Source organism: Cynocephalus volans, chromosome 6, assembly GCF_027409185.1.
Source record: "Cynocephalus volans isolate mCynVol1 chromosome 6, mCynVol1.pri, whole genome shotgun sequence".
Taxonomy (NCBI): Eukaryota; Metazoa; Chordata; class Mammalia; order Dermoptera; family Cynocephalidae; genus Cynocephalus; species Cynocephalus volans.
In genome coordinates this window covers 98,519,091-98,530,091 of record NC_084465.1, presented here as the reverse complement: position 1 = coordinate 98,530,091, position 11,001 = coordinate 98,519,091, and the positions used below count along the sequence as shown (strand labels likewise).

Sequence of the window (11,001 nt, the reverse complement as noted above, 5' to 3'; positions counted from 1 at the left end):
CCATCCCCATCCGGACCTGGGTAAGCATAGAGCAAGGCCCAGCAAAGATAGAGAACCTTACAGGCTGCTCCCCAGGCAAGGGCTGCATACGAGAGGAGAAAGATTATTTTCTAATATTGATAGAAGAAAGATTATTTTCTAATATGCTGCAAACAGTAGCTGATTGCAAGTCATCAGGTCAGTGACTCACACTGAGGCCTCTGGTGGACCAAGCACAGGCAAGGGGGATGGGGAAACTCTACAACTGAACACAGCACCCAGGGGCCTTCCTCCAGGCCAATGGACCCTTCCTGGCACTCCTTGCCTGGAGTTGAGCTTATGCCAAAGGAAAACCAGGCTGGGGCAGGTGAGAAAGCCTCACAGATGTGAACCCTTTTGGAAATAAGTGACGTTCAGAGTGGTGATTTTGTCACATTTATTCAAGGTCCACAGTTGAACAGGTAACCCAAAGACACTAAGATTAAACAATTATTGATTTTGTAATCAGAAGAGAGGAAACACACACACACACACACACACACACACACACACACACACACACACACACACACACACACACACACACACACACACACACACACACGGATTCCCTGAAACACACCAAGCAAGCAAAAACTTATTTAAGGAAGAGTCACTGTGCCAATCCTTACAAATAAGAAGTGTGGAAATCTATGTTCCTTCTCTTTTAGGTGAGATCCTCTTTGACTGAGCAAGTTGACTGAAGATAGACGTGTAGTAGGCTGAATCACGGCCCCCAAATATGTCCACATCTTAATCCCTGGAAACTGTAAATGTTACCTTATATGGCAAGAGACTTTGCAGATGTTATTAAGCTCAGGATCTTGAGATGGGGAGATTATCCTGGATTAGTCATAATGGTCCTTATAAGAAGGAGGCAAGAGAGTCAGTCACAGGAGAAAGTGATGTAACGGCAGAGACTGAAGTGATGCACTTTGAAGATGGAGGAGGGGGCCACAGGCCAAAGAATGCTGTTGGCTACTAGAAGCTGAAAAAGTCAAGAAACAGGTTCACCTTCCAGAGCCTCTAAAAGGAAGCAGCCCTATCAACAGCTTGATTTTGCTGAGTGAAACTGATTTGGGACTTGTGACCTGTAGAATAAGAGAAATTTGTGTTGTTTTAAGCCACTAAGTTTGTAGTCATTTGTTACAGCACCAATAGGAAATTAATAAAGATGTGACTATGACTTGGAAGTTATTAAAAGACAACAATGAAATTGGCCTAGAAAAAAGGGCAGGGTGAGGAGGACAAAAGGAGAAATAAAGAGGTCCTGACCAGTGAGAGGCAACAGACTGGGGTGAGGTAAGGGGCAGGCTGAATATAGAGGGTAAATTCTTCCATGATTTAACATAGTAGTTGGGAAGACCTCAGATTAGGGCCTATAGGGCCACCAAAGCTATGAGGAAGACCACTGGGCTTTCAATAAGCTTCTGTCCAAAAGACAGAGGCCGTGTCTGTGCATTTGGCAGATTATCACTAGGATCCCTGAATTCAGGCAGCAACGGGCCTTGAGGGGAATGCTGGGTCCTCAACTACTCAGTTACCTAACACCTACTTCTCTTGGCTGGGCACGGGCTAAGTCTAATGGCTGAAATGATGAAAATAAGGTTTCTGTCCTGAAGGAGCTTCTGTGTGTATGGTAGTTTCCAGCCTTGGCACCACTGACACGTTGGGCCGGATCACTGTGGTGGAGGCTGTCCTGTGCACTCTAGGCCATTTAGCAGGATCCTGGTCTCCACCTATCAGAGGCCAGAAGCAAGTCCCTTTCCTATGAGTCACAACAACCAAAAATGTCTTCACACTTTGCCAAATGTCCCCTTGGGGGCAAGAATGATCCCAGGTGGAGCCCCCCTGGGGTGTGGAGTCTAGCGGGGAGGCTGACCCAGGATTACAGCAGCAGTCTGCCTGGGGTTTGTCTGGGAAGGCCGTGCACAGCAGGCAACTCTGGCGAGATGGAGGAGGCAGGAGGGGGTGGCAAAGGGAACAGCATGTGCAAAGTCCCCAAGTGAGGACTTATGGGTATACACCCGTTCCTCTGCAGTTAGGAGGAACAAGATTCTTGGGGGCAGAAGAGCACAGGCTAAAGCCCAGAGGTGACCAGCTGTGACTTGACGACACCAATGTTTTAGGAAGAATGCTACCTGCTCCTATTTTCTGTATGAGGTGGTGCAAGAATGTGCCAAAATTATTCTCTAAACTGAGAAATGAGCTGGCTTTCCCAGGGCAACTGAGCATCATATACTGATTGGGTTGTAATTTCCACTTTGTGAAAACAAGGGGGTGAGATTAGATGATCTCCCAGGCCTAGTTGCAAGACTCTAACATTTTATATATAAATGTTTTGTCATTTTTAAAAAACACTATTGAGGTACAATTTACAAATCATAAAATGAATCCATTTCAATGATTTGTCGACCATTACTGTAATCCAGTTTTAGAACATTTCATCGCCCCACTCATTTTGGGATTCCTCAAGCTCATGATCAAAGTGACAAAGGAGAGTAGGGAGAATTCCCTCTTACATCTCCTTAGCAGTATCTATCTACTACTGCTTCTCAGTGTAACTTGTCCCTATCTCTTGGGCTGGTGTTGCAGCAGCTGTGTGGGTTTCTTCTTTGTAAATCAAAGGTGCCTTGATATAAAAAGATCCCTCAAATGCATTTTTTATTTTTGGGTAAAAGCACTATCTAATTACTTAGGAACCATCTCCTCACACAAACACGTACATAGTGTCACTTAATTTGTTCTTTGTTATGAACAGCTAGGAATTGCAAAGAGAATATTAAGGGATTTATTTTCCAATGAACTTTGCCTTGAAATGCTGGTGGATTACTCATCTTTATTAAGGAAGTGTGCATATGATAGAAATTGCCTAGTATGATGGCAAATGCACAACTATATACATAGAATTTACCCTTTACATATTTTAGAGGATAAAGCAACAGGGGGATAATTTAACAATAAGGGGCCACCTGCAGGATGGTCCTGATTCTCCCTCAGTGGTTACTCCCAGCTCTCTGCAGAGACTGTAGTTCTCTTTGATCCAACACCCAGATGACCTGCCATCTCTTTGCTCTGTTACCGTGCACTGTTGGGGCCCAGGCCAGCCTCTTCTGGAGCTCCTTGCCAGCCAAATGTGACCCACCTTTCTCAAGGGCCTCCTGCTTTCTTTGTAAGTCACAGAGACAGTCTTTGTGATTTACATGCAAGTAAGGGGGAGGAGAAACGCAAATACCTTCCTCATGAAGAATCTAAATCATGAAGCACTCCTTTCAGTCCCCGTGGTGGAGTCTGTGATGCTGGTGAAGGTTTGAGCTCTGGCGAAAGCTTTTCCCACACTGGCTGCACTGGTATGGCTTCTCTCCAGTGTGGATCCTCTGGTGCAGCTTCAGGGTTGACTGCCGTCCAAAGCAGTTTCCACACTCTCCGCATGTGTAGGGTCTCTCTCCTGTGTGGACTCTCTTGTGTCTTTTCAGCTCTGAATTCCATGTGAAGCTTTTCCCACAGTCATCGCACTTGTAAGGTTTCTTTGCCGAACGGGTTGGTTGGCGACTGAGACGTTGCAAACGACTGCTCAGGTTTCTTTTACCTCCTTTGCTTTTCTTCAGCTCTCTCAGTGGATGGCTTTTTAGGGGGCTGCTGATGTATTCCAGTTCCCTGCAATGTCTCTGGTAGTGAGCAAATGGCTTTTGAGCCTTCGGGGGGCTGACCTGCCTCCGTGACAACCGGGGTTCACTTATATTTGCCCCTCTTGGTTCAGAGCTCTCCAGACTGTTCCCTTTGGACCTGCCAGCTAATGCTGCACATGGCTTTGCTCCTTTAGCCCCTTCCTGTTGTGGATTCTCCTTGTTGTCACTTCTCATTCTGGGGGCCTCTGTAATTAGAAAAAAATATGCTTTATTTTCTGGACTTGTAAGAAAGAGTGTCAGCAAGAGAGTTATGAAATACTCTGCAAGGTATTTGGCAGAATATTTCTCTGGCCCTCCACTGGCAACTTGCATCAGACTCGTCTGGGTTACTTGCTAAACAAGCAGGCTCCCTGCCCTGCCCCCAAAGCTGCTGAGTCAGAATCTCTGGGAGTTGGATGTAAAAATCTTCACAATTCACAGGCTCCTGGGGGTGATTCTGATTTATATTTAAGTTAGGAATCAAGTTCTCCAACCCCCTCCTTCCTTCCTATGTTTAGGGAAAGGTTAAGGAAAGGAGGAACAGGGAAAAGCAAACCCATCAGAACTGAGTATCAACTAATGAAAAAAAGAAGGAAGAGAGTTGAAATTTCAACACTGCAAATTTCACTGTTATATTCCAGTGCCCAGGCTTTTTCAACAAATACACTTTACTTACATGGACACTGATTGACAACCACCTTGTCTTCAGAGGCTGGTAAATCCACTGACTGTAGTGTTTTCTTCCATTACAAAGTTGACAGCATATGTGTTTAGGAACCGAAATATGGGCTATACATGTATACTAATTACAGAAACTCCTCAACTTCTGACCACCAAGATTAAGGATCGGGATGAAAATCAGCTGGAATGGCCTGTGGGAAGCCAGAGGATCTGGAGCAGCACTATCCAATAGAACTTCTGTGATGTGGAAAATTTGTTTGTGTGCTGTTCGGTATAGGGGCCACTAGCTACAGGTGACTACGTGGCTACTGAGTACTTGAAATATGGCTAGTATGACTGATGAACTGAATTTTAAATTTAACTTTAATTAATTTAAATTTAAATAAGTAGCCCATACAGTTATGGTTAATTGATTTTCGAAAAGGTTATCAAGACAATTCAATTGGGAAGGAATAATCTTTTCAATAAATGATGCTGGTACAACTAGATTTCCACATGCAAAAGAATGAAGTTGGACCCTGCTATGGTCTGAATGTTTGTGTCCCCTTTAAATTCATATGTTGAAACTTAATCCCCAGTGCAGTGGTGTTGTGAGGTGGGGTATCTGGGAAGTAATTAGTTTATGAGGGTAGAGCCCTCATAAATGGGATTAGTGCCCTTACAAAACAGGACAGAGGGAACTTGTTTGCCCCTTTTATCCTTCCACCACATGAAGACACCATGTGAGGACACATAGCATGTGCCATCCATGAGGAACGGGCCCTCACCAGACACTGAATCTGCTGAAACCTTGACCTTGGACTTCCCAGACTTCAAACTGTGAGCAATTCATTTCTGTTGTTTATAAATTACCCAGTCTAAGATATTTTGTTATAGCAGCCTTAACAGACTATGACAGGCCCCAACTTCATACCATATGCAAAAATTAACACAAAATGGACCAAAGACCTAAATGTAAAAGCTAACCCTATCTCTCTTTGAAGAAAAAAACAGCTGTAAATCTTTGTGACCCTGGGTTAGGCAATGGTATTTTAGATATGACACCAATGGTACAAGCAAATGAAGAAAAATAGAGAAATTAGACTGCATCAAAATGAAAATATTTGAACCTCAAAGGACACTATCAGAAGAGTGAAAAGACAACCCACAGAATGGGAGAAAACATCTGCAAATTATATATAAGGGCTGAGTATCCAGAATACATAAAGAACTCTTTCAACTCAATAATTAAAAGACAACCCAATTTTAAAATAGGCAGAGGATTGGAATAGACATTTCTCCAAAAAAGATATACAATTGGCCAATAAACACATGGAAGTATGCTCAACATCATTAGTTATTAGCAAAATGCAAATCAAAACCTCAAGGAGATACCACTTCACATCTAACAGGATGGCCGTGATGGAAAAGACTGACAACAACAGATGCCAACAAGGATGTGGAGAAACTGGAATACTCATGGTCTGTTGGTAGCCACTTTGGAAAATGGTATGTTAGTTCCTCAAAAATGTTAAACATAGACAGGGCTGGCCCGTGGCTCACTTGGGAGAGTGTGGTGCTGATAACACCAAGGCCACGGGTTCGGATCCCTATATAGGGATGACAGGTTAGCTCACTGGGGTGAGTGTGGTGCTGACAACACCAAGTCAAGGGTTGAGATCCCTTTACTGGTCTTTAAAAGAAAAAAAAAAAAAAGTTAAACATAAAGTTACCATATGACCCAGCAATTCCACTTCTAGTTATATAGCCCAGAGAAATGAAAACATGTCTACACAAAAACTTGTAGACATGTGTTCATAGCAGCACTATTCATAATAGCTAAAAAGTAGAAACAATCCAAAAATCCATCAACTGATGAACAGATAATATGTAGTATCTCCATACAATACATATTATTCAGCCATAAAAATGGAATGAGGGCTGGCCAATTAACTCACTCAATTAGAGCGCTGTGCTGATAACATCCCTGTACTGGCCAGATGCCAAAAACATAACAAAACAAAAAAGGAATGAAACACTGATACATACTGCAACAGGGATGAACCTTGAAAACATTATCTCAATGAAAAAAGGCAGACACAAAAGACCACTTATCATACAACTATGATTCGTTACACGAAATGTCCAGAATAGGCAAATCCAGAGACAGAATGGAGATTAGCGGTTGCCAGGGCCTAGAGGGAGGCAGAAATGAGGAGTGACTGCTAATGGTTATGGAGTTTCTTTTTTTTGAGGGGGGTATGAAGTTTCTTTTTAGGTGATGAAAATGTTCTGCAATTAGTGGTGATGGCTGCACAACTTTGTGAATATACTAAAAGCCACTAAACTGTACACTTAAAGGGTGAATCTTATGGTATATGAATATTTTAATAAGTAAAATTTAAATAGCCACACGTGGCTGGTGCCTACTGTACTGGGCAGTGTGGCTCTGAAGGAAGGCACTAGTGGGCCTTAGGCATGAGGAGTCGAGGAATCTACCCTCTTGGGGATCAAATGAAAGGAGATGAAGACAGCACATACCCAGCTGCCCTGGCTGAGTTAGGAGCAGGGAGTATGTGTGGTCCATTTTCTTCAGAACCATGAAGGCCATAGGCTATGGGTCAGGACCTTAACCAGAGTCACAAACTTTTGTTCTTTACGTCCCAGTTCTTTTCCATTTCCTGAGTTCTGAGAATAATCAAACCAAAGTTGCAATGGACCGAATGTTTAGATTCCCCTAAAATTCATAGGTTGAGATCCTAACTCCCAAGGTAATAGTATTAAGAGGTAGGGCCTTTGGAAGATGGCTAGGTCATGATGGTTCTGCCTCTGTGGGAATGGGATTAGTGCCCTTAGAAAAGAGGCCTGAGGGAGCTTGTTTGCCCCTTTGGCCATGTGAGGACACAGAGAGAACTCAGCAGTCTACAACCCAGAAGAGGGCCATCAGCAGAACCCAACCATGCTGGCAGCTTTATCTCAGACTTCCCAGCCTCCAGAACTGTGAGAAATAAATTTCTACTTTTCTTTTCTTTTCTTTTTTGGCAGCTGGGTTTTGCCAGTTAGCTCAGTTAGTTAGAGCACAGATTTATAACACCAAGGTCCAGTGTTCAGTTCCCTGTGCTGGGCAACTGACCAAAAAAAAAAGTTTTTTGGCAGCTGGCCAGTACAAGGATCAAACCATGGACCCTAGTGTTATCAGCACCACATTCTAACCAGCTGAGCTAAATGGCCAGCCTAACTTCTGTTGTTTATTGTAGTTTGTTAGTACAGTTTCTAGTAGTTTGTTAGTACCAGTTTCTAGTAGTTTGTTATAGCAGCCTGAATGGACTAAGACACAAAGTGTTTCACTGAATGTGGCAGATGTTAAGGAAAAAAAGGCTCTAGTCTTCTTGTAACCCTCCTCTCTAACCTGCTGACAGTACCCTGTATTCACATCACCAAGACTGGCCCAAGTGTCAGTCATTCAGTCTTAGAGATCACAGGCCTGTGTAGAACAGGGCCGGCAATTACACTGGCATTGCACCAGAGACAGACAGGGTAATAGACACAGGGTTTAAAGCACAAGCAATGTCACAGAGGACGAGGAAGAGAAATCATATGGAGTGGAACTTTTTCTCCACCAGGCAGAACATTCTTTAGACCCTTTCTAAATATGGGACCATTTTAAGTAAAGAAACTTAGCCACAGCTTGCATGCAAGTTCATCAGTGGTCATATGTGGATCTGTTTTCACTATAAGAAGCACTGAAAGAGACAGAAAAGTAGGTACTAGATTAATCCTATCATGCACTGGATTGTCAAATACCCATTAATAGAAAATGATAAAAACATACAGTACTTCTTATTTATAGTATCACTACCATTCTAAGTAGTAACATTTTTTAGGGAATAAACACCTATAATTACATACGACATTAAAAAAACATACATATACACACACCCCTGGTCTGAGCCTTTGCAGAACTTTGCCTGTAAGATACTTTGATGGAGATAAAGGGTGGAGGAGTGGGAGAGAAGAGGCACAGAGTGTTTACCTGTCCCAGCCAACTTAGGGACTGGTTCCTGGAGGAGTGGGGATTTCTCCCAATCATGGGGGCTCAGCCGGTCATGAGATCCTGTCTGGGAAGGCTCCTCCAGAGAGCTCTCCCTGAGATCTGTCCTAGGAGTTTGCAGTTGAAAGTCTGGAAGTTCCTGTTCTCCAAGCTGAGATCCAGTTTTCTCCAAGAGCACCTTCTGCCCCTGCATACAAACAGCCACCTAGGAACAAGCCCCATCCATTAATGCTCCATTCATTAGGACTGACGGAGGGCAGCTTTACCTTTCACTACTCTATAACAACCCCTTTACCTTGGGAATTCCTGTTAAGGGCCTAGAGATCAAATTTGACAGAGACCATTGAAACCCTCAAAGGAAGCAAAGAGAAGAGCATGCAGAATGACAGGAATCAGCCAATACCTCAAAGTGGCTGACCCTAAAGCTTGGGCCATTCTTGAGGCCTGGAGTCGAAGTCATCAGAGGACTGCTGGCACAAATATCAGGCAGGGTCAGTCATGACACTGGGCCATCAGACTCCCATCCTATACCCTATCCCCTTTCCTACTTCTACTGGAACAGGAAGCAGTATGGTGAGTGGCCATTAAAAGCCATTCTTATCTAATAAGTTGTTCTGCCAAAGGATCGCCTGGTAGAGATCCCAGTAGTAGCAGTAGTAGTAGCAAGGGTCTACAAGGACTGCCTCACCCCTGTTCTGTGACAGGTTCCATTTTCCAAAGCACATGCTTGTTTGCTTCCTGCCTAGGCCCCAACTAGGGTCTCACTTGGGGCATGGGGGTGGGATGGAATAGCAGCACTGGCCAATTAGGCTGTAACTTCCTGATCCAAAGATAACATGGCAGACACTTCACTGGAACAAAGTCCAGTGAAGTTCCTCCAAAGTCAGATTCCTACACAACAGGATAACCCCTGCCTGCTAAGAATTCTGATTATAGGAAAACTTCAAGAGAAAGGGGTGGGGGAAGATCTGACAGCAGAGATTCAAGAACGTTAAAACTGCTTCTGGGGACATGAGGCCCATAAAAGAATGGTAAGAACCTTGGTCCTCTGCTTCCTCTTTGGAGGCCAGTAGCTGGGTTTGCTGAAAGCCTGTTACAACTACAGAGAGCTCCCAGATAGAGGCTGGAAACAACTTTTGAAGCCATCCAGTCCATTTCTGGACTCTGTCTAACTAGGGAAGGATCCAGAGATTAAACACTTCCCAGATGAAAAAGAAATCCTGGGGACCATGAGAGAGGACCCTCCTTACCCACTGTTTTGGTTTCTTGGATGCTCTGTGAAAATCTTCCACCAGGGTGACAATTTCCTTGCTGCTCATTGGACATCGATGCCTGACCCGAGCCTGGATCTCCGTGGGCAGGATGGTCAGGAACTGCTCCATCACCAGAAGTTCCAAAATCTGCTCCTTGGTGTGCAGCTCAGGCTGTAGCCACTGACGGCAGAGCTGTCGGAGCCGGGAGAGCGCCTCTTGGGGTCCAGATACCTCTTGATAACAGAACTGTCTAAAGCTCTGGCGAGAGAGCTCAGGATCGGGGCAGTTCTTTTGCAGAGTGGGCCCTCTTTTCTCTTCTAGCTTTGTTATTATGTGTCTTTCTTGCTCGGAGGAAGCCTGAGTGTGGGAGCTCAAAGTTATCTCCATTTTAGCTGCCATTTTGGGGCTCAGGAGACAACTTCTCTCTCCTTGTATACAGGTCAAGCCTTCAGGATCATGACCCTGAAGAAGTCTCTCTGAATGCTAGAAAGATGCTAGTTAGAAACGAAGATCCTCTGAGGATGTCTGGGAGGATAGGATGCAGAGACAGGGCCTTCTCATTTGCTAGCCTCTACCCCAAACTCTGAAGACAACACAGTCCCTAGGAGTGGGAAGAGTTTGTCCTTCCGGCAGTTTTTTGAACTGTCTTGCAAAGGAAAAAAGTCATAACGTCCTAAAAAGACAACGGGGAAAAGACTTCTTTTATTTCAGTCCTAAGCACACAAGGTCTCAGACGAAACGAGCAATGCGATTTAACGGGCCGGCAGAAAGCAATTCCTAGGAAAAGTTCAAGCTGTCTTACAGGTAGCTTGCCCCAACTCTCCCGCATCCTGGCTGAAACCGACCTCGAGCATGTCGCCGGGCGTTAACGCGTAGAGCCCAGGAAGGCCACAGCGCTGGCCGGGAGCTGTGACCAGCGGCGAGCCTGCTCCCCGCGACCGAGGCTGAGGCGGGCGCGGTGGCCACTCGCTCCGAGGCGCCGCAGGCCCAGCGGCTCCGGCCTCCAGGGCGGCCTCGCTTCGGCTCCTCTGCCCGACGGGCCGCGGGCCTGGAGAATCTGCGGCAATCCGGCCCGCAGCTCGACTACATGGCAGAGTGCGAGCCGGGGCGGGCGCCTGCGGCACTGCTGTACCAAGCAGCCCGGCTCCCGAGCCCGCCTGTAGCCGACTCACCTCTCTGGGGACCGGGAACCCGGGACTCGGGAGCATCGGCTGGGGGCGGGGCCGAAGCCGCTAGTGGCGGAGACGCCCACTGGCTGCCGGGGAACGGCCGCGCGGGAGGGCCCGTCTCCTCACAAGGGATTGGCTCTTCGAGGGCGTCCTCACGCGTCCATTGGCTGCTGCTCTATCAA

The 11,001-nt window shown here is 45.5% G+C and overlaps 1 protein-coding gene across 2 annotated transcripts; it reads right to left on the bottom strand.

Annotated features, from left to right (window-relative positions):
* Positions 1 to 401: 401 nt before the first annotated feature.
* On the bottom strand, positions 402 to 10,822 carry ZNF174 (zinc finger protein 174). 2 transcript variants are annotated; one of them, XM_063098920.1, is made up of 4 exons: positions 9,648 to 10,822; positions 8,380 to 8,602; positions 3,254 to 3,892; positions 402 to 1,109 (listed from the first exon to the last, which is right to left on the bottom strand). In XM_063098920.1, the coding sequence occupies exons 1-3, from the start codon at positions 10,047 to 10,049 to the stop codon at positions 3,291 to 3,293; spliced, it is 1,227 nt and encodes a 408-aa protein (XP_062954990.1). In that variant the 5' UTR covers positions 10,050 to 10,822; the 3' UTR covers positions 402 to 1,109; positions 3,254 to 3,290. The 2 variants fall into 2 exon arrangements, with proteins under 2 accessions (XP_062954990.1, XP_062954989.1); XM_063098919.1 differs by lacking the exon at positions 402 to 1,109 and having other exon boundaries at positions 2,838 to 3,892; positions 9,648 to 10,821.
* Positions 10,823 to 11,001: the final 179 nt, after the last annotated feature.

What these genes read in the sequence shown, in the direction of transcription:
- ZNF174 (XM_063098920.1), bottom strand. Translation starts at nt 10,049, where the DNA reads ATGGCAGCTAAAATGGAGATAACTTTGAGCTCCCACACTCAGGCTTCC. An exon ending in CCAAGAAACCAAAACAGTGG is followed by an intron (nt 8,603 to 9,647) that starts GTAAGGAGGGTC and finishes GCTTGTTCCTAG; the next exon opens with GTGGCTGTTTGTATGCAGGG. An exon ending in CCCTAAGTTGGCTGGGACAG is followed by an intron (nt 3,893 to 8,379) that starts GTAAACACTCTG and finishes TTCTAATTACAG; the next exon opens with AGGCCCCCAGAATGAGAAGT.